General features: G+C 33.3%; 1 protein-coding gene across 2 annotated transcripts in view; it reads right to left on the bottom strand.

Annotated features, from left to right (window-relative positions):
- LOC142324518 (nephrin-like) overlaps positions 1-22,817 on the bottom strand; it is a 964,738-nt gene that overhangs the window by 450,799 nt on the left and 491,122 nt on the right. For both annotated transcript variants that reach the window (XM_075365347.1, XM_075365348.1), the window contains exon 2: positions 22,554-22,692. In XM_075365347.1, coding sequence (XP_075221462.1) covers positions 22,554-22,692 — 139 coding nt within the window. The remainder of the gene's footprint in view (positions 1-22,553; positions 22,693-22,817) is intronic.

Raw genomic sequence — 22,817 nt, 5'->3', positions numbered from 1 at the left:
TACAAACCATCTGGCTGTAAACCTAAAGAATAATAACAAGAACATCAGACAGCTGAAACGACTCCGTGTGTTGGATCTGGGAGATACAGCTTGATATTTATATTGGAACTTCTTCCTTTAAATGTGCTTCATCGCATTTTTTTGTTAATAAGCTGATTGATTACGATTGATTTTGTAACTTCATTATTTTATTTCTTTTTACTATGTTTGTAACAATATTTGTTTAATAGTGCAATGACTACTTCAGAAGCCAAAATACCGGGCAGGAATAACATGTTATCGCTTTATAACAGGCCACAGTCTTTGAAGAAACAGTTTCTCACAAATCTTAGAGAGAGTAGGTTATAGGCTTTTGGGTCCGCACGAAGACACATCATCTGGTTTTGAAATCTTTACTATCTATGACACTTTCCTCTCTGACGGGAAGTACGTTGTGCAAAGTATTCCATTAAAAATATTTTTTATGTTTGATACCATTAAATGGTAACATAAGTAGCATTTTGTGAGTAAATAAATCAAGTCTTTTATAGATTCCGTTTTTTCCTGATCTCTTGCGATATTTTTTATGATGAAAATGGCTTTATAGAAGACAGAAAAGAATGAGACTGTTTAAGAATTCAAGAATTTCCTCTTCATCAGCTTTTGTTAGGTATGTAACAATAGACCGGCCATTTGGCCGTCGTTTCGAGCTCATTTGATGTATTTAAAGGTGGAAAGGAAAGGGCAGGTCATTGAAATTTATTCGTGTTTTCCACAATAAATGGTTATCCCTAGTCAAAGGGGAAAGGTTTTCTAGGTTATTCCTAAATGTTTCGTTTTTTGTTGACAGTAGTAGCTTCTCCAACCAACGAATAGCTCTGTTCAAATCTGTTATATCTTCAGGTCTCCTACAATATTAACATCTTTTTCTAAGCCATCTCTTAATATTAACAAAATCAATTACATCCCTCGTGCGGCTGTTACTTCCCGCCCCTCCCCATCAATCCGCCAGTGTAGAGCGCCACTCTGCTTCCTGCAGGATTGAAGTCAAACACTGGGTCTCATTATCGTTATCAACAGAACATTCTAAAGAAACGGTAACAACTACCTCGTCTTCTATCAAGCTTCGAAAAGAATCGCAGTCGGTCCTATTATTATGGAAGCAGGCAATGTTTTCTTCCTTATCACAATTATACTAAAAGTAAGAAGAACAGCCGCATGATCAGACGTTGAATCGTAGTCATTCTTAACGTCAGTATAAAATGAAGAAACTCCCGTATGGCCAATAGGTTCTGGACTTTTGTCGGATCCAACGGCCAGTATGTGGGTTGTAATCCAGAAACTACATCGAGTTGCATACTGACGATGAAATCCTTTAAGGTCCTTGCCCCGAGTTGTTATAAGTCGAGAACCCCAAAATAGATGTTTTGCATTCCAGTTACCACCGTAATAAAACGGGAACCTATGTGTCGAAAAACTCAGAAAATAAGTCATCTGGGTCGTGTGGCAATGAGGACAGTAATTTTCAGGCAACCTAAGAGGCACAAGCCATTCCAAAATCTCAACCGAGGCAAATCTGTCTGGCATAGAAAATTTTCTGTAATTCGAAAGGAACATCCAGAAAAACAGAAGGTAAACTAAAATCAAACATGGTAGTTTTAAGATCAAGAAAATTTTGAAACTGCAGTTAGAAAAAAAAAAGATTATAATTTCTCGGCCGTATGATCCGAATGAATTACAGGGTGAATTGCAAGGTAATGAATTACAGGGATCCGAATGTACAGGGTACATAAATCAGACAAAAGAGAAACTAAAATACCTAAAATTAGATGAGTAAGGCTTTTGGATAGAATGGAGTTTAGAAAATAATTTATAAAGTAAGAGTTGTGGATGAAGGAAGAAAGAGCACTAGAAGAAAACGGACAGAAAAAAATTGGTGCTCTTCGGAAAATGAAGGAAATGTGGAAAATAAGAAAAGAATCGCTTTAAAATGAAACTTAAAACTTAATCGTCCCTTTAATATTTTATAACTTAGATGGTTCTTATTTTACAGTATTCTCATAAATGTGGTAATTACCGTCACAATATTAAAGTTAATAAATCGTTATAAACTAATTAATGTGATCAAATTATTACGTAATCAAGAATTTAATTAATTTTTTGAACTATGTTTATTAATTTTTACATTTCTAAAATTTAAGTTAGTAAAAATACATACGAGTATATTTAAATTTCTTTTAATAATGATAAATTTTATATATAGATCCCTTTTTTTCAAAATATTTTTATTTCTATGTTTTTTTTTTTGTAGGAGTTCAGTTCACTTAATTTTACCTTGTCAAAAGCTAGTATTTTTGTAGAAATATATGCTTTCATTTATTTAATTGTAAAATAGAGCACAAAATATGAATGAAAATAAATTAATAATTTTAAATAGATGAGTTATATAAAGGTAACCTGTAATAAAAACTGGATAATTTTTTTCTTTTTTTTAAATTACTTTTGAAGTAATGTTACATTCAATAAATCTTTGATGTTCATCTTCAATAAATACTCATCAAAATTCTAAGATTGTGTCTGGGAATTTTTCAACAGTGTATTTTTAAGTTTTAAATTATAAAATTGTCTAGTTTATATCTACATATTTTTATTGTTAAAAAACATAGTTTTTCACTTTTTTATTTTAAATTTCTTTAGTTTAGAATGGTAGAGAAAATCGTTTTCTATTCAAATTTTTGTATCTTAATTAAAAAAAAATTCTTATATATATATATATATATATATATATATATATTTAAACATAGAGTTGGGTAATGTACTATGATAATGATCCCTACCGTGGTGTGTAACTGATAGCAGAAAAATGATTGAGTATTTCACTTCTGCTGAAAACATTTTGTATTTTTCCATAAGTAAGATATTTTTGAATAACTGACGTTATTTATAAATAAATGAAACTGTTGAATCAATTCTTCTCTCTGATATATTTGTAAAAACGTATTTGAAGATGAATGTATAAAGAAATTATGAGATAGTGTTGACTTTGTATCTATTTATTTAGGTATAAATGTGAAAAAAAAAATTAATTTGAATATTTTTTTGAAGAGAAAGTATTATATATTTTATATAAAGTATATATCTAACGATTCACAAAGTTGACTTCATATAAATTTAACCCGAATATAATGGAAAATTAAGCCAGTATTTTGAGAAATGATTGTTAATATCAGCGTTGATAGACTGATTAATTGATTAGGTATTAATCGATTACCTATTAGTGCGTAATTATCATAATTATAATTTATTAATCTGTAAAATAATTAACCCCAATATATTCGATTCACATAACTTTCTGCAACAATAGTATATCATACGGATGCTGTTTATTTACATAATGACAAAATAATCACAACTACATTCATATACATTTACTAACATTATTGTTATTTTCCTAATGTGTACGTTGCAATCTGTTCAGCTAGTGAATAATAAGCAACCCCCTACGGCGAGTGAGATGAGGTCAATATATATTATATGTAAATGACGTGTAGTCTTGTACAGACTAAGGTTGACCATTTTTGAGACGTGTAGTTAATTTATACCCAACAACATTCACTAACACTGTTTAAATATATTTTATTTAGGTTTATTTTATTGCGCTTATTTCTTATTTGAGGATTAAAGTTGATTAGTAATGTTAGAGAATGATATCACCAACGGTGTTGAAACTCATTACTATTTTCTATGGTGCACCTACCTTTATTTGTTTCTAAAATCTGATTTTCCAAACTCCGTAATGGTAGCAACTAATTTTTCATCTGGGAAGAACCGGGTACAAATTCCGATCGAACTTGCAAGTTTTCATGAATTACGAAATTTCAATATAATATTCTCTTGCAAAAGTTATGATCGTAAACATCTTCCAGACAGTGATTCACTGTGTGATTTCAAACAGGTTAATCGTTTCGCATTCTTAAGGATCCACAATAGATAGGGGTCTCGTCGACTGAAATATAAAGAAGGAGGCGCTTACGAAGTTGACAACTATTTTGAAGGATAAGGCAATCACGAGGAATACAAAGCTGAGACTGCTTCAGGTACTAGTCTTCCCAGTGCCAAATACGGCGTTGAGACCTGGACCATCAAAGTGAAAGACCGGAGGAGAATTGATGCATTCGAAATATGGACCTATAGACTAATGCTACATCGCATGGATGGAAAAGAGGACGAACAATTAGATTTGGACCAGCTGAGTATACGGGGAGGTTGTCGACATATGCTTCTAGTGAATTTTCCCCTTTTTCGACCACAGTTCGCAGGTCTGGCAAATCATTAGTAGCTTGTCATACAGGTTATGTAGAAAACTTTCGTAAAGATAGCTGAATCAAATTAAAGAGGCGATTGGAGAACCGCTGGTCACGTTTACATTCGAACGGCAGAGAATCATGATCTATGGAGGGAAATTGTCAGCGGGGTATGTATCGGGACACCACGAGAAGGAGGATAATGATTCTCTTGTACAATTTTCAAGTTTATGTAATATATTAATCATAAAAATCAATGAAACCATTAATAACATCATTAATTATAAAATGATTGTATTAGTTTTAATTTTATACATGAAAAAATCTATTTACGAGACGAATTTAAACTTCTCTTTTAATGTAACAAAAAATTACGTCATTAAAATTACAATTTAAAAAGTTTTCGGAGCAAACTAAAGAAATTTCTTAAGGATTAATTAAATTAGGCGACAGGTGTTATTTGATTTATTCCAAGATTTTTACCTGAAGCTTAAGTTGAGATTTTCTGCTAATTTTATAATTAATATTATTAAATTTAAATCCAAAAACGTATGTCAATTTTACATTTGTTCCCCTATGTCATTATGTTTACAACAACAGTAAAATACTTTCCCAACAAAACGCGTAAAAACTAATCAAAATCATCTGTATAAAAAATTTAATAATTAATACTTATTACAGAATCCTAGTGGAAAAATATTAGTTAAATATTTTAAATTGTATTAACTTTATAATTGAATATAATGATACCAAAAATGTTAAAATTATTAACATGTAAATCTCAATGATGAAAAATAACTGGAAATTATTATTTTTTTTTTTATAATAATATCAGATCGGATGGACTAGTTCAGCAAAAATTATTAAGGTTGCTGTTTATAAATAACGAGGCTTATAAAAATGTTTGCTTGCATAAAAAACTATAATTACGTAAGTTTTTTTCTAAATTATTCTAAATTACAATATTCTGTATCTATCTATCTGACATTCATTTATTTGGTTTTCTTTTTTAAAAATCTGAATGTTAATATTATTAGGTATAATTCTACAATTAAGTTGATTGAAGGTAAGGGTCATTATTTTATTTAATGCTTTATTTTTCGTTAAAATTATTAAATCTGATTGTGTGTATATGTTTTACTTTAAATGTATCGGAAATTTAGACTCACAACTCGTTTACAGCAGGAGATTTTGGCTGATAATTCACTATTTTTAAGAAATTAGCAAACCATCAGAGGTTTAGAATTCGTCCTGGATTTAAGCTTTTTAGTTTTAATACCTATTTCTTTTTTTTCACAATCTTATCTATTTTTTTTTTCAAAATATAAACTTAAAATAAAAGCAATGATCAAACTGATTTTAAATTAAAAATAAATCACAGAGAGTTAAAAAAAGTCTTATTCAATTTTTATTTAAATTTTACTTTCAGAAATGAACAATAAATTAAAGCAAAGAATACAGTTTTTGACACTGACTTTAGAAGTAGAAATGAAAACGAAAATTGAGAAAGTATTAATTTTTCGAGTCTGTTTTTTAAGGCAGCTTAATATATTTCATTAAATTTTTAATTCTATTTTAAAGTCTTTATTGATTATTACATTTTTTCAATGGATAGGCCTACAAAAACTACTGGTAGTATGAAAAACGTTGCTTACATGAAACACAAAGACGAGAAACTTGCAATCCACAAAAATGAAAAGGAAGTTTAAGAAAACATAATGACTGCTATCGAAAATGAGCTAAGACGCTACAATATATATATATATATATATATATATATATATATATATATATATATATATATATTGTAGCGTATATATATTCTCCATTTATAAATTTAACTCGTGAGTTTTGCAACTATTTTTTTCGAATTACTGTATTAACGGTTAGGGATGTGTATCAGGGAATTAACGGTCAGGATGTATATTACGGTCAGGCTTGATATTTTTACTCATTGCAAGATTCATTTATTTTTATAAAAAAAAGAAGCGGATAGATATGCGTATTAGGCATAAGCCTGAAGTTGCTGCAATAAAATAAATTAATATCAATATGTTATATTAATTCAGTACTAGTCAGTGATGACCACAATTAATGAATCATACAAATTGTCTACAACTACAATATCATTTTTTGTTTAAAAATTTTTTCACTTAAGTTATCTAAAAAAGATTATTACAGGCCAAATAAAGGAACTTTATCTACAGAATAAGAAAAAAATTGTAATTAGTGTAATTTATGAAGAGTATAAATTAAAAAAAATAAAAATAAATACGTTGAATCCTACATAAAGGTCATTTCATAGGATTTTTTTTTTAGTAATTGGTTAAAAATAGATGGTTTGTTAGTTTATGATGAACATCAATGTAATACAAATTTTCACGCAGATTTCTTTGATTTTGATAAGAAATATTATTTGAATATACAAAAATAAAATAATCTGTTAATAAATATTTTTATAACAGGCTTTATTTAAAAATGAAAAGTAATATTTTTCTACTACAGAGAAAATGAAACAAACTAAAAAGAAATTTTAACCAGACCGTTTTTCAAATTTTGATAATATTTTTAATTAAGCATTTTAATTAATATAATTATTTGTAAAAAAATGAAACCCGCATCAAAGCCATGAAATATATGCATGTAATATATATATGCATAGATTTAATTATATTCTTATAAATTATTAATATTATTCTTATTAATTATATTGTTAGAATTCTATAATTATAAGATTCCCATTGTCCCTACCGATGATGAATATTATATATAACGTATATTGGTCTGAAAGATTTAGGACGCGATATTTCGATTTTTGATGATTTTATTAACGGTGGTACATATCTTGTGCAGAAACATTTGACATTTCTTGTTTAGCAGAAAACCATATAATATTATCTAACGTGACGTGTACATATAGAATATCTTTTACCTATCCGCCGTACGGCGAAAAAATCTTTGTCAATTTTCATGCCAAATTATTGTATCTAAAGAATTTTTTCAACATGATGGTATCACCGCGAAAAGGAGCTGCATCGATTGCAACAAGATTTATTTCAATCGGATTTGTAGGAAAAAGGTTATGCGCGAACAAACAAAAAAATATTTACGGGTCGTATATATAACCTAATTTTTTGAAGTCAGTTATTAACACTGCCCTACAATAAAAATGTTTCGGGCCCAAAAATAGCTTCTTCTTATGTATTTCTATCTGCTGAATTAAAACATCACCATAAAAATGACCGATTATCTCTTGGTTTGGAGATGCAATGACATGTCTTTTTTTATCCAACTACATTTTTAGTTTGGGGGTAATTTGGTTTTTGGAGTCGTCACACCTGTTAAATGATAAAACATAACGTTCTCCAGCTGTTTGTTGGTTATAAGCATTGTTACTGTTGCTGCCACAGTGAGTTTCATATTGTTTGTGTTGTAATTAGTGCAGAATGTTTGGTTTTCGATTACTTTTGAAGTGAAAAATTTGTTAAATCAAATTGCCACAAAAATGTGTAAAGTGAATAGTGTAGAGTGAATAATTTTTGTTACATTTGTAGTGAAATAACATTTTTTTCAGAGAAATGCAATATGACACCTCTTGTGAAGACTGCCTATCAGTATTATTTTGGTAGGGGACCAGGATAAGTCTGTTTAGTTATACTACGAGAATGGCTGAAAAATAAAACAATCTTAGATATTATTTTAGTTGGGTGGTTTATCATCCTAGCCACCAAGTTGCATCACCCCGATCCATACATGGAGCATTTTCAGCCGTTTAACATCCTCACTATTGTCTAATAAATTTACAGTAACATGGTTTACTTTTGCATTTAGCTTAGAAATATATATTTCGAGCTTACGGGTTGAATCTCCTCACGAAAGTTCGGGTTCATCAGATACTCGTGGATTCTGTTATGTTCTGAGTATTTTGTTCTGTAACTACTGAATGATATCAACGTTGCTGTTACATGTTTTACCCATAGTTGAATGCCGTAGGTTTACATCGGCTTTAAGAATACCTTATACAACAATACTTTTTGATGGAGATAACTGAGACCCCTTACCCCGCAAGTACATCCGCATAAATTGAATGCTTAGTTGCTTTCGTTTTTCTCGTACGTGACATACAACGATCCAGGTGCAAACCTAGAAACTGTACACTATTAGAATATGGAATATCAATATTATCTAGGTGGCTCCGAGGCTAGAGTCAGGTCATCGTCAACCACCAAAATTGATTTTTCATCCGTAAATGATGCAATTGTGACGTAGTCCGGACTAGGAAATTCTGCAGTAAAGATCGAGTATAAAATCGGTCCCAGAACTGAACCTTGTGTGGAACTCTTGATTTATTGTTATTTAATTTTATTAAAATTTGAATAATTTTCACCTGTTTTGTTAATCAGCCCTGTAGCATCACGGTAGATTATGCGTGGAAATATGGAAAGAAGATCTTGTGGCGTTTAAAAAGGTCCATGCCTGACAAGATTACAAAATCCAGACCACAGTTCTGTTTCACGTACACATTTACTTGGTATTCATCTGGTTATATAAAAAATAAATATCGAAAACTCACAAAACGAAAGCTAATAATCGTCTGTATATAAAATCAATTTTCATTAATACTGCTTTATATTAGCGTTGATACGTCGTGTTGTAGTAAAACGAAATAGGTAATGGATAAAGCAGAAACGAAAAGAGTAATTGTAAAATACGTCGTTACAAAAGACTATTGAAAATTAGGTAGAAAAGAGAGAGTTGGTGGTTCAATGGTATAAAAAGGAAAATGTTGATTGCAAAGAGTTTATTTACACATCTAGTTTAGTTAATTTAGTAATACAGGGTTGCGCAGTGAGGAAAAAAGGGTGTAACGAAGGGTCAGAGCTACAGCAAACTGTTACTATGTAAAACCCATCAAAGATAAAAAATTGCTTTGTTTTTTGGATGTTAATTTGAGATTGTCTATTTAATTATTCATGAATTAACATCAAAACAAAATTTATTCTTTATAATTAAACTTTTAATGCTGAAAATTTCCCAGCTTCTGAATGCAATGCGATAAAAACTGCAGGTTAAAGTATTTAAGTATTATAATAAAGAAAGTTAAAATTATTTATCCTTTCACAATAAGCATATAATATATTATAACATCGTTTGCACAGGGTTGGTTAGCCTTTACCGTAGGTATTAGAGATGATACACTTATCTTTTGTGTAAAATATTAAGAATGCAATTAAACCACAATGGTGGTTTAATTATTAAAGCTCTGTAGTTAGGTTTTAATTAACAACACGTTCTGGATAGGTAAAAGTTTGTGGTAAGAGTGTTGCTTGAATAATATTTTAAAAATAATTAAGTGACACAAATCTCCTCGAAAATCATTAATAAATAATGCTGTATCAGAAGACGTTACTGATTTTACCCGATTTATTTGATACTTCAAGATTACAACAAATATTGCATCATATTTCATGTACTTCAGTGTAAATGAAGAAACGAATTTAAAAAAAAATTATAACTGAATGATCAAATATTGGTTAATTTTTATTATCTTTAGAACTCTGATTACTTGATCTTCGTAGAGAATTACATGCTTTGTGAAAATTTTGATGTATTCAAGATACAAAATTGAATAAATTTATTTTTTTGTGTATAAATCCTCATAGAAATCCTTTTAAGTTATTTTGTTTATATATAGTTTTATTTGGTGTTTATAGTGTTCTGTTTAATGTGTTTTATGTTTCTAATAGTTTGCAATATTTAATTAAATTTTTGGATTAACTTCTGGTCTGGATAAACTATGGGTTACCTAGGCTGTTTGGAGAAACTTTTATTTTTTTATTAAATGTTTTTCCGACTTATAAACTACATATTTGTGCTGGACTATAATAGTAAGTAAGTCAAAAACGGTATTTGGGATACTTAAAGATTTTACCCTCCGTTACTAAGGAGTGTTTGTTTATTTGTTACATTTTTTGTTTATCTTTATTTATTACTTACTATGGACCAGCTGATATGATTGAAGAAGGGATATCTGTTTGTGGAGGTTAACAAATAACATCAAAAAAACGTGGTCCATTAAGGTCGCCGAATAACGATCCGAGGAGGGTAGGTCGTAGAAAATTAATTAGAGGTAGAATAGCGAACAACTTATCCGGAAATTCAAGCGATGAAGACAGTGTAATTATGAAATCCAAACCTACTTTTAGTCGATGGAGAACCATACCTATGCCGAGAAAACAAACTGAAATTCATAATCCTAGAAATGATGGATTACCCCTATAAAATAAATTTTGTGGTCTTCCACTACAGGATTCGAATATTAAGAAACAAATGGAAGTCGTCAAGCCCCCACCTATTGTATTTTACGAGATAAATGAAGTGCTAAGGCTAAACGAACTATTAAAAACGGTATTCGACTGGTAGGAGGCAAACAACTTAGAATAATCTCTAAAGATATTGAGGTGTAAAAGAAAATCATAAATATAGTTCCTGAACATGGTTTAATAGGTCATACCTTCACTAGAAACCATCATTAATCCTTTCGTGTCGTGATTAGGAACCTGCACCAGTCGAATCCAATGGAAACAATGAAGAAAGAAATCGAAGGCCACGGGCATCGGGTGAAGGACTTAATAAACGCACGCCACAAAGTAACTAAAGAGACTACATCAACTTTTTTTGTGAACCTAGAGCCGCAGGGGAATAATAAAACTATATTTGACTTAAAATACATTGCGAATTGCACCGTGACGTTTGAAACACCGCGGAAAACAACAGATCTCGTGCAGTGCATAAAGTTGCGGTTAGATTTATAAGACTATCCGCGGTGTACTGTCCTCCGCGCCATACTATAAATAACGAGTTGTTCTCCAAATGAATTGTACCATTAGGTTCTAGGTTTGTCGCTGGAGGAAACTGGAACGCGAAAGATCCATTGTGGAGTTTGCGATTGACAACCAGCAGAAAAAGGATGTTGAGGAGGTGTGTTCATAATCTATGCCTGGACGTAGTTTGGGATTTCAGCCGACATACTGGCTTACGGACCTAACGAAAGTTCCTGATTTACTTGACCTATTTATCAATTCATGTATATCATCTACACACACTCTAGTAGAAAACAGCTATGATTCGACGTCGGATCACTCGCTCGTTTTATTTACAGTGAGCACAACGTGCTGAGAAGGAAAAGAAGGCTTACCCTGCATATGAAAGGAACAGATTAGATATCTTATCAGGACTGGCTCAAGGAGAAACTGATTGACTCATTTCCGCTTGATATCCCTGAGCATTCCGCTTGAATTTGTTTGGCAATTCTCTCGCCACCATCTCATTCGGTCGCTCTAAATCATAAGACCGAATGTCTGGGCCACAAACGGCTTCTGAGCCTCAAAACAGTTTAGCGACCAGTATCCTAACTAGCTTCTAGAGCTAACCTAAATGTGTAAGCGGAATAAGCGTATTACCATACACCACTCACTTGCGTGTCCCACCGAAAACTTGTCACGTATCACTAAAATGAGTAGGCGCACCCCGTCAACAACTAAAACATATATGACCATCAATAATTAAATTTATCTCGTCAAAGACAGCAATTCACTGCCATGCCTAAGCCGCTGAATGCTAGCAGGTACCTATTCACCATTAAAGCGCTGGGAGCCTTAATCTGACTGGTAGCCAGCCATATCTCTCAGCTAGCTTTCTACAGCAGCGCGGAAGGAATCTTTTCCCTTAGGCAAACTACTGATGTCGGTTGAACAAAGCAACTGCATCAAGGAAATCCCACACGATGACATTGCGGCTCTCACAACATTGACTGCTTGTGGTGGCCAATTTTCCCTTTGACCTCTAAGTTCAAGGTTGGCCTGATTACCGTTCCGCTCCGGTACAGACCCGGCTCGAAACCGCATCCTAAATACCTAGGCCTTGTTGCCTCTTCGCAATTTCCACATGGCCGCCCGAACTTTCATGATTAAATCGATTGGGAGAGCCTTTCCCAATAAGGTTCTAGCCTTGCAGGTGGTTGTTTTAAAAGCACCAGTGCATAAAATTAAGGCTGTGCGATGGGCACTCCTTAAATTTTGAATAAGTGCTCGATTTCTTTTCAACCTATGCGCCCAAACCCCTGAGGTTATTGACTATGCAACATACTTTCTGAGCCGGAGCGTAACGGCGATCACAATGCACCGGATCTAAATTTCGTTCAGTTGCCCATTTCCCACCTGCGGAAAAGGCTATGGAGCTTCGTGATGGAGGCATGGCAGCTTGAATGGCACACCACGACTAAGAGAAGATCCTTGTATAGGTTTATACAGGATCTGGGGGATGGTATGCCTCGAATTCATTTTTAAGGGCAGCGGGTGCTCAAGTGCTCACCAACCAAGTGGATTTGAAGCAATATCTGTTTCGGTTTCGCCTAGCGGCTGATGAGTTGTGTGTCTCCGGGGAGGTGCAGGTGCAGTCGAACGAGCATATGATGTTCGACTGCCCTGATCTTGGGGGAGTGGTGGGGCAGAGACCGGGCCACCCTGGAACTTAGAGGTCAGGGGGAAAACTGGCCGCTCATAAACGGCGAGTCAATGTGGCGAAGGCCGCATTGTCGGAGCGTGTGGGAGTTCTTCGATGAGGTTGCGAAGTTCAACCATCATCGCTAGAGTTTTTTAATTAATCTGGGTTATACTGATTCCTATTGCGCCGCTGTGGGAAGATTTTTCTGAGATAATGGCTGGCCACCAGCCAGATACAAGCTCCAAGCCTTTAAATGGTGGACAGGCACTAGCTGGCATACAGCGACCGAGGCGTGACAGCCTAAATTGCTGTCTTATATTTTATTAACTTTAATGACTTAAAGTAATTAGTAACAAGGGGTGCGCCTCCCCGATCTAGATTTAGTTTGTTTAATTCCGTTCCTTGCTTAATCCGTTCACGCTGATAGGTAGCTCACTATGAGCTTTTAGGTAACGAGGTCGCTAAACTGTTTTAGAGGCACAGTAGCCGTATCTTGGCACTGACATTTGGTCTATGCTCTAGGGCGACCGATTGGAGTGGTGGCGGGAGAAATGCCAGTTAACCAAAAAAAAAAAAAAAACTTTGTAACGTTAAGCATACAGGAAGGTATATGACGATCTACACCTAAAGATGTACGTTCGACCAAAGGTAATACCTATCCGAGAGAAGTGATAGATCTAATTGGCTCAAAACGACGACAGAGACAAAGTTGGCTATTTAATAGGGCTGCGTGGAGGCTAAGGAAGTTACTGAAGGCTAGCAGAGACTAAACATTCAAGGAATAGATCACAAATATTTCTACGTGAATAGAACGGATGCACCTTATGGAAGGCTACGAAGGAACTTCAACGATCCACAAAACACTTCCTCTCCTACAGGGATGTACTGGATCACGGATGAGGAATGACAAGGAAAAGCTGCTTTATTTGCTTCTCACTTAGACGAAACTTTCCAACCTCACGATGACCAGGGTTCTAGTAACAAGGATACTGAAGACGTCTTAAAGCAAACAGTGCCAATCAGCTTTCTGATTAGACCAATCTCAGCAAGGGAGATACACACATTTTTTGTTGCACTTCATTTAAACTTATATCATTTAAAAGTGAGTACTATTCTCCAACTCTTTAATAAAGTGGACAGTTACAGAACTGAACTATGGTGGACACCACATTGGATCACATTTTTTGTGTTGTCTGTACCAGGATTTTGTATTAGTTTATATTATATTTTTGTTTCACATCGTTCGAGTAGATGTGTGGTGTAAGTGAGAACTTGTCGTATCCGTAACCATGCACACATCGATTCAAATCCGACTTTATGTACGTGTATTTGTTTTAACTTTCTTTTTTAATTTTTATATATTGATTTATTAATAATTAACGTTTAATTGTAATAGTTTTTGAATTAAAATGAAAAGTATAAAAAACTTTATTTTACTTATTACTTTTGATTTTTTTTCATACCTTTTTTGGCTTATTATTATTGAGTAATTATTTATTGTTAATTTTGTTAACAAGTGAATAATTATTAATAAATCAATATATTTAAATTTAAAAAAAATATGTATATATGTGTGTAAATGAAGTCGGATTCGAATCGATGTACCTTCCCCTTGTAAGATATTTCATTAATTAAAATTTTATTTGGCTGTAACTCTGAAACCTATGAAAATAAGTACCACTTATAATATATCGTTGCAAAGCTCTCAAGAGGTCTTATTACTGCAGTTAAGAAACAGTCCAAAATTCAAATTTATTTAGAGGTATGACTGTATACACATTTTTGGCCCAGTCGATTGCAATCGAAAGGGAGGTGCAAAACTCGATGTTACAACAATCTTAAATACAAAATTTAAACATTCTACGGCTAATCGCTTTTGCGTTATGCTAGAAACGTACGTACGTACAAACTCACACCGAAACTAGTTAAAATGGGTTCCGGGATTACCAAAATGGATATTTACGTTGAAATCTGAAAACTGAAATTTTTCGCGGTTACAATAATTCTATTACTTCATAGAAGCAAGTAAAAATGATTGTACAACAGCGCCTTAATAAAGAACACGGTTTAGTTACTTTGTATTCTAAGTAGCTTCTTTCTTTCTCCTGTATAATTATCATTTTGTACGAGCAGCCATTTCAAAAAAAAAAATCAATACTCATGTGTATGTTAAGTTTCTAATTTATTTTAATTTTACTCTTATTTAATTACTTTTCAAGCTACTTAACAGTATGACAGTATAAAAAGTAAATAGTAGAACAGTAAACATCAAATCTACAAGAGATAGATAAGTTTATGCAAATCTATAAAAAAACTTTTGAAATAAATATTTGAGCGTTGTAAAAGAAATAGCGAAACAATTTTATCACGTAATTTAGATTGTTTATAAAATAATAAACATGTACTCCAAATAAATAGTAAACCTTCGATGTATTTGTTTTTCTTTAGTAGCGTTGTTCATGTTTGTATGGTACATATGTGTAAGTGAAAGATAAATGAAAATTACTTTTTTATCTATTTTTATTATTTTCATTACAGTTGAAGAATATGATACTTTAAAACAATTTAAATTTTATAAAATAAAAATTTATATAAAATATATTTAGTTTCTTTGTAGGAATGTATTTGCGTGCCAGTATGTGTGTCGATTCCCATTTCATCAATTTTTTTTTTAGTATTATAAAAATGTTATTAAACGCAAAAAACAAATTTCATATAAATTTTATGGCAGGAATAAAATATAAAATGAAAAAATAATAAATTTTATCGTTATGGTTATTTCATCGTTGTGCGAAATATACTTTATAGCAAAACGTAAATATGAGAAAAACTTAAAGGTTTGTACTCTTGCACTTAATGGAATTGAAAAAAGGATTTCCACTTCTTTTATTTATTACTTATCTGAAGGGTTACTTTATTATTTTTTGTGTGTATTACATAAATGCATTTTACTTATTTCTTTCTTTCAATTTTATTTTCCCTTATTTTTTTCTCCTTCATTTAATGTGTTTTTACTTACTCTCTTTTTTCCTCTATATATGCACATTCATACACGTCTTATTATTCTATTTCTGATATTCAAATTCAGTTTTAATAAGGAAAACCATTAAAAACAAGAAAATATTTTTTCTGTAATTATATCGTTCATGGATTTTTATTTAAATACGGTGGTTTGTAAATGTAGCCCATACATATTTTAATACATATAATTTAAACTCATGTACTCTTTATAAATTTAATTTAATTCTTATTCATACAGTCTGTTAAATTAGGTCAAAATTATAAAGTTTACAAATGTGAAACAGTTTTTCTTTACCTTACTTTTAGATTTATCTGGATTAAAATTATACAAGACATGACTAAAGATACTATACTAAATTTTGTTTTAAAATGCTGTCTCGTAAATGGAATTTTATTTTTAACCGACATTTATATGCATAGTTGAATGAAATATCCTAATCTTTTTTCAACATTAGTATGTGGATTACTTGACTGTCATTTGCCGAATGAATAAAAAAGAAAATTTAAAGTTAAAGAAAAATGTATAGATAAAATTTATGTCACTTAATGTTACGGTTAAATCTTCTTTTTTTGTAGAAAATATCATGTATTTTTTTGATTTCAGTCATTTATAAATAAAATATAACATTTTAAGGTGCCATCCAAAGACCATACATAATAATAATAATCCCCCGGATAAATCCAACTACACGTCCTTGAAATAACATCTACGCACGCGTCCAGGGCCGGCAACGACGTAGTATTTTGGTACTTCCACTTATGTTGGCCAACAGGGCAAATGGTCTTGCTAAGGAGCTCCCTTTTGGATTGGCGGTCTCGAGCTCTCCGAGCGGCTTGCGGTTGTGCTTCTCGGTTTCGCTGTTTCTGTGGGGGGGGGGGGTCATACATGACCGTGATCTGTTTGCCAATGCTGGTGTGGGAACACAAGGAGTTCCCATCCCTCTTCACGGTTGTGGAGCGGGTTGAGGGTGGGCTACTGTGAGCTTTTTCTGCCGAAGTCTTGCGCCGTCCAGCGTGAGTCAGTCACTTTGGCACTTGGCGGAGATTGTCCGTGGGTGAGGTTTGCCCAGGAGCCCTTATTGCTACGTGCGAACCCTGGGATGTTGTATCGTGGGTCAGGCAGTGCTTGATAACAAGGCTTGGATTAAATTTGTGGAAGGCGATTGACTGGGGGAACCCAAGCAGGACCAGTGATCTAGGGAATGCCCAACTGTCTCTCCACCCGCACCTTACGACATACTGACCGGCAAAACATAGGATCATGAGAACTATAACTTCCATGGCAGAGGGTCTACATAAAAACCCTCGTCCTGGGGAACCTTTTTCTTCAGAAGCGAAGAGGATGAAAAGTGTCGGGTTTAGTGATGAAGAAGAGTTCATAGTTCTATAAAGGAAGGATAGAACCGAGCTTCGACCTAAGAGTGGAGAACGTATTACTTAATATCTAATAATCAAGAAAAAGGAAGGTGATTTTTCTAAGATATGCCCTTTCGAAATAGGTCGAGGCATCACGGAAGCAGCTGGAGGACCTGGTAAAGAAACAAGAAAGACTGCAACGGGATTATTTGTTGAAACAGTCAACGACATGCAATCATCGCGATTAGTGAAGGCAAAGAAGAATGGACTTTCGATGCCGAGGCAGACTTTTATAGGCTAGATGTGCGTCCTTTCATCCCAACCCCATTGCGGTGTTTCGGATTTCAAAAATTTGGACACAGGGCAGCGAGATGCACGAGGAAATAGATTTGCACATGTGACAACCTGTTGCACCCGGATGATCCATGCAAGGACCAGCCGATATGTGTTAACTGTAATGGAAAACATAGTGCAAGATTAAGAAATTGTCTGAAGTATTAGGAAGAAATTGCTATTCAGGGAGTAAAGAACGTTCAGAAGGTCAGTTATTTTGAAGCAAGAAAAATCGTGCATAGCAGAAGTTCAAAGGCTTAGGTTGCTGCTGTTCCTGCAGCGATCTTCATACCAAAGGACGTGATAACAGAACTGGTGCAAGCCTTAGCATTCTTAGTAGAACGAATCATTGATCAGAAATTGAAGGATTGTACAATTACAGACAGCAGCTCAAAGAAGCAGACGTGACAAAACAAAAGTGTTCTACTTCACCGAAGAATGAGCCTTCGACCAGATCAAAGGCGAAGGAAATTGAGACAAAAATGAAGAAGGAACTTGAAGTTAAATTAGAGATTGAAAAAATCCCAAACTCGGGACCTGCGAAACCGGAAATATTAATTTTGGAAAAGAAAGGCCTAGGAAAAACAACAATAAACCTCCGAAACTCGCAAGTCTTTAGCTGAGAGGGCGAGATACTCGGTTGCCCCACATGTTCTAACGGTGCGTACACCCACTTTGAACTGTGATGTATTTCTGACTGTACCATCGGAGCCAGTGTCATCCGATGTCAGCAGCAGGAGATCCTCCGTGACTTATGGCGGAGGAACTGAAGACTCCATCTTCGAGACCTCAGATACCATGGATATCGACATCGAGGCCCTTAGGAAGATGGAAAAAGATGCAAAAAATAATGGCTGAAATGGAAACCAAGGCGACTGAATTTGAAGAAGAGATATATCGTTTGCCTTTATGTAAAATTTTATAATAGAAGATGTAATTTAATTTTTTATTAACACGTAATTTTGATATAAGTTTTTGATGTTTTATTGTAAGTGTTCTGTGTGATGTTAAATGACAAGGGCTCTTTACAACCTTGTCATTTTGTGTTTAATAGACTGTCTAATGTGTATTTTAATTTTTATTACAATGAAGTATTGTTCGACAGTTATTTTATGTGATCGGGATTTCAATAAAGATTGATATGTCTATTTTTAGATGCTCTCTTTGACAAGACTAGTCCTTGACTATGTCTCTTGTGTTCTTTTTAATGGAGGAAAAGATATTTTTCTATTTTTTTTGATATTAATGACCATAGCAGTGGATGCCTCTGAACTTAAATAAAAATAAAAATAATAATATAAATGATAAGTATATATAAATAAATATTGTTTAAAAAATATGGTGATAGAGAAGGATACTATGGATAAAATAATTGAAAAATTGTATAATGAGGAAGTTGTGAGAAAAATGGTGGATGAAAAAATGTTTTGGAAAAGTTAAAAAAAGAAGTGAATTACCCGTAATTGGACATATATTGTGTCTTGATAATATTTTGAAACTGATATTGGAAGGGTATAATAAAAGGGAAAAATCAAGAGGGATAGCAAGATTAAACATTTATGAATATGTAGACTGGGGAATCTGTAACGAAATGATGGGAAAATTATTAAAAGGGTTGCTTGGAGAGCTGCTAAAATATCTTTAATCTGAACAGTGCAGATAAACGTAAAGTTAATAAAACTTTAATGCAAAGAATAAATTCCTAAATAAAACATCTAAAAAAACCTTTTATAAATAATTTATAATATATAGTGAGACAGAGAGAGTTTGATGGGAAGGAGATTAAGATTACAAAATAAAAACAATTGTTTTACACCTTATCTTCAATGAGATTATTGTAATGAATGCTGAAAGTTTCCGAAGTGTATTACATCACATAAGCTTGTTTTTATTATTGTATGTTTTTCATAATATCAAAATCTTTCACAAGAATATCGTTAAAATGTTTCTGATAAACACACAATTATTATATTTCGATATTTTAGGAGGGTGAAAAGAACAAGAATTTTAACTAATAATTCTTATTTTTAAAAAAAAAACAAGATTTTTGTTCCTTCTCTTGTGAAGTTGGAAACCATATTATTATTATACAGATTAATATTTAATGTACAGAGCGTTCGGAATGTCGCTGTTCATTATGCTTTAGAATTATGTTGTACATTCAGTTCTTTCGGCGTTTGTTGGACGTTGCTCAGTAATAAACCAAGTAGTCAGTTGTTGAGTTGTGATTGAACGTGCTTCGTTTCGTTTCGTATAGTATCGTTTATACAAAATGTTGTATATTCAGGAATTGAAACTTACAGAACATGGCAAAATACTACGATGTTGTCAATAGTTTAAATATTTGATTAACCAAGCGTAATTTCATCTCGAAGTTAATTCACAAAGTACACGACTGTGATCGACAACAAATCCTCACGAATTACACGAGCAATCTTTACACAAAGCAAAAATTTGAGTCTGGGTCGGTGTTAGTAGAACGCGTATTGTGGGTAACAGTCTATTTTTTTTGAAAATAGGCTTAATAGTGATCGTTATTGTATTCTTTTAGCAAATTTCATTAGTAAGTTAATTGAAGTGGAGATCAATCGTGCTTGTTTCCAACAACCAACCCACCGGGTTGGTCTAGTGGTGAACCCGTCTTCCCAAATCAGCTGATTTTGAAGTCGAGAGTTCCAGCGTTCAAGTCGTAGTAAAGGCAGTTATTTTTATACGGATTTAAATACTAGATCGTGAATGACGGTGTTCTTTGGTGGTTGGGTTTCAATTAACCGCACATCTCAGGAATGGTCGAACTGACACTGTACAAAACTACACTGCATTTACACTCCTACATAACATCCTCATTCATCCTCTGAAGTAATCCCTGAATGGTAATTCCTGGAGGAAAAACAGGAAAAAAGAGAGGGGTGGTTCCAATAACCGCTAACACCCACAGCCCACACAACTACAAAAGTTCAATGATTTTTTTACGATGGCCTTTTTTCTACTGTCCTCCTCACCACATAATATCGGATGCTGCTACTTTGAGTTCTTCTCGACACTAGATTCGTTGTTTTATCGCGGGTGGCGAATGCGAAACACTTTCTGTGGTGCTCTCGGCTGGTTACTAGAAGAGGCAAGGCTTTAAAGGCTGAGTAGTCAACTAGCATCTGACGGTAATCTCTGGGTTGCAACCTATCTATTTGCCATTTATTATCCTGGATTTAGTGCACATCTTTGTCACTACGGATATATCATCACTCTATACTGAGGGTGGAAATAACTACAACTCAATATCCGACCATTCTACTTTTCTGCTCACTGTCAGTACAAGGATTACAAAGAGGAAGAATTTCCCTTTGCTCCATAACTGTCTGGATCTTGTATCGAGGCTGGATTGAGGAAGAACTAATTATGCCGGTCCTCCTGAAGTGTTCCGACGACATCGATATATTGCATCATAGGACCTAAACTCGACCCTGCAAGAGGCTGTGGGCGCTCGACACCCAAGGCTAGACGTAGGGACCGGGAGACATGAGCTACGCAAGTGAATGTGATGGACCTCTTCGCTTCTAAGAGAATGCTCAAAACGGGGTGGCAAGTCACAGAAACGAAACTGAACGCAAAAATAGCGGGAGCTATCGTATGTATCTCCCTACTAATCACAGATTTCAAAAGTCACTTGCTGCTGTGTCACACTCTTTTTATCGGGCGCGTAATTGTTTATTTGGCGGTTATATTTTTAACTTGATTATTCATTTATGGAGTTGTGTACTGAGTCCCGATCCTTTAGACCAGATTGAAAAGAATTATTCGGGATGACCTTGAGAGACTAGATTCCCCTTCAGTCAAACCGTTGAAGCCCTTTTGGTGCTAACGCCTTCCGGCCTAGCTTGAATGCGCCTCTTGGAAGCCCTAGTTATAGGAGGATGCAATGCACTCCCCTCGCTGGAGGGTGTAGAATGTGCAGATAGTGGCGTAAAGTGTAAGAGTTAGGAAAGGAAAAGTTAGGAAAGTTGGTTGGTGAGTCACAGGAGACCTGGGGGCAAGGTATTTCAAAACAGGATGACTCGCAGTCTTCAACGAGCATTAAAAATTGAGTGTCTGTTCCCTTCCTGTAAAGGCAGTTATTCCCTGTGGAAGGCCACGGAAGAACTTTCACCGGTCCCTACCTACATTTCCTCCTTTGAAGAAACGATAAAACGTAAACGACTCCACGTACTACTCCTTAGTAACTCCTCTGATTAATGATGATATGATTTGTCATATGATTTCATAATCATATGAAAAATCAAATCACCACTTCATTCATATGAAGTAATGAAGAATCTGATATATTATGATTAGATAATCATAATATATCAGATGGATATATTATGATATCATAAGATATCTTATTATCATATCTGATATCTTAGATCATATCATATCTGATTATGATATCAGATATCATAAATACATTACAAATCAAATGTTTGTAGTGTATATGTTAACACACTCTTGAGTGCTTTCTATTTAATCTTTTCAGTTAACGTTTTTTCGTTTACTTTGTATTTCATTTTTTCTTTATCAATATTCATTTCTTCCTTCTTCCTTTGGCCTGCGTTGCTATTATGATTTAACAGTGTATGAACTCTCCTCGCAGGTTTTGATATTAGTTTTAATTAGCGTGGAGTTTCGATGGGAATTTCCTCTATAGTGTTTGTGTAAGATCAGATATCCTTAAGGTTTCTCTGCGATGTAACCGATTTTAAAAAAGAAGAAAAAATGCATCATAAAAACTTAAAAAGGTGATTTTTAGTGTCGAGAAAATTCTATAAAGATTCATAAAAATTATCTTTTAATGTTTGATCTGTATGTTTATACAAAAGTATTTAAAGTAACATAAAATGGATTTACCCGTTATTGGATTGAGTTTCAATTTATATGGCAAATCATGAATTAGAATTATAAATTATATTCATAATACAGTATAATTATTGTAAATACTTTTGTTATTTATTTATTTTTGGTATGGTTTTTCTTTTTTATAAAACGTATCTTTGATATTCATTTTAATAATACTGATATTACCTATAAATTGGAAGTATATTTCCCTCTTTGTACCAGATGACTAAATGTGCTTTATCTCCATTAACTGTAGATATCGGTGTCAAATCACACGGTAATTTAGCTACACCACCTGCTACAGCTGTTGCATCAGATACTGGCGCTGAAACAAACAAAATATTTAATTATTAAAAACAATTGTTAAATTATAATAATTTTTATTTATATTTTAAATAAAATGCCTGAAAATAGATAATGTGTGTTGTTAAAACCTGTTTATAAAAACTG

The sequence above is a fragment of the Lycorma delicatula genome, chromosome 5, assembly GCF_047948215.1.
Source record: "Lycorma delicatula isolate Av1 chromosome 5, ASM4794821v1, whole genome shotgun sequence".
Lineage (NCBI taxonomy): Eukaryota > Metazoa > Arthropoda > Insecta > Hemiptera > Fulgoridae > Lycorma > Lycorma delicatula.
Note: the sequence above shows the minus strand (reverse complement) of the source record. Positions and strands in the feature narration are given on the sequence as shown.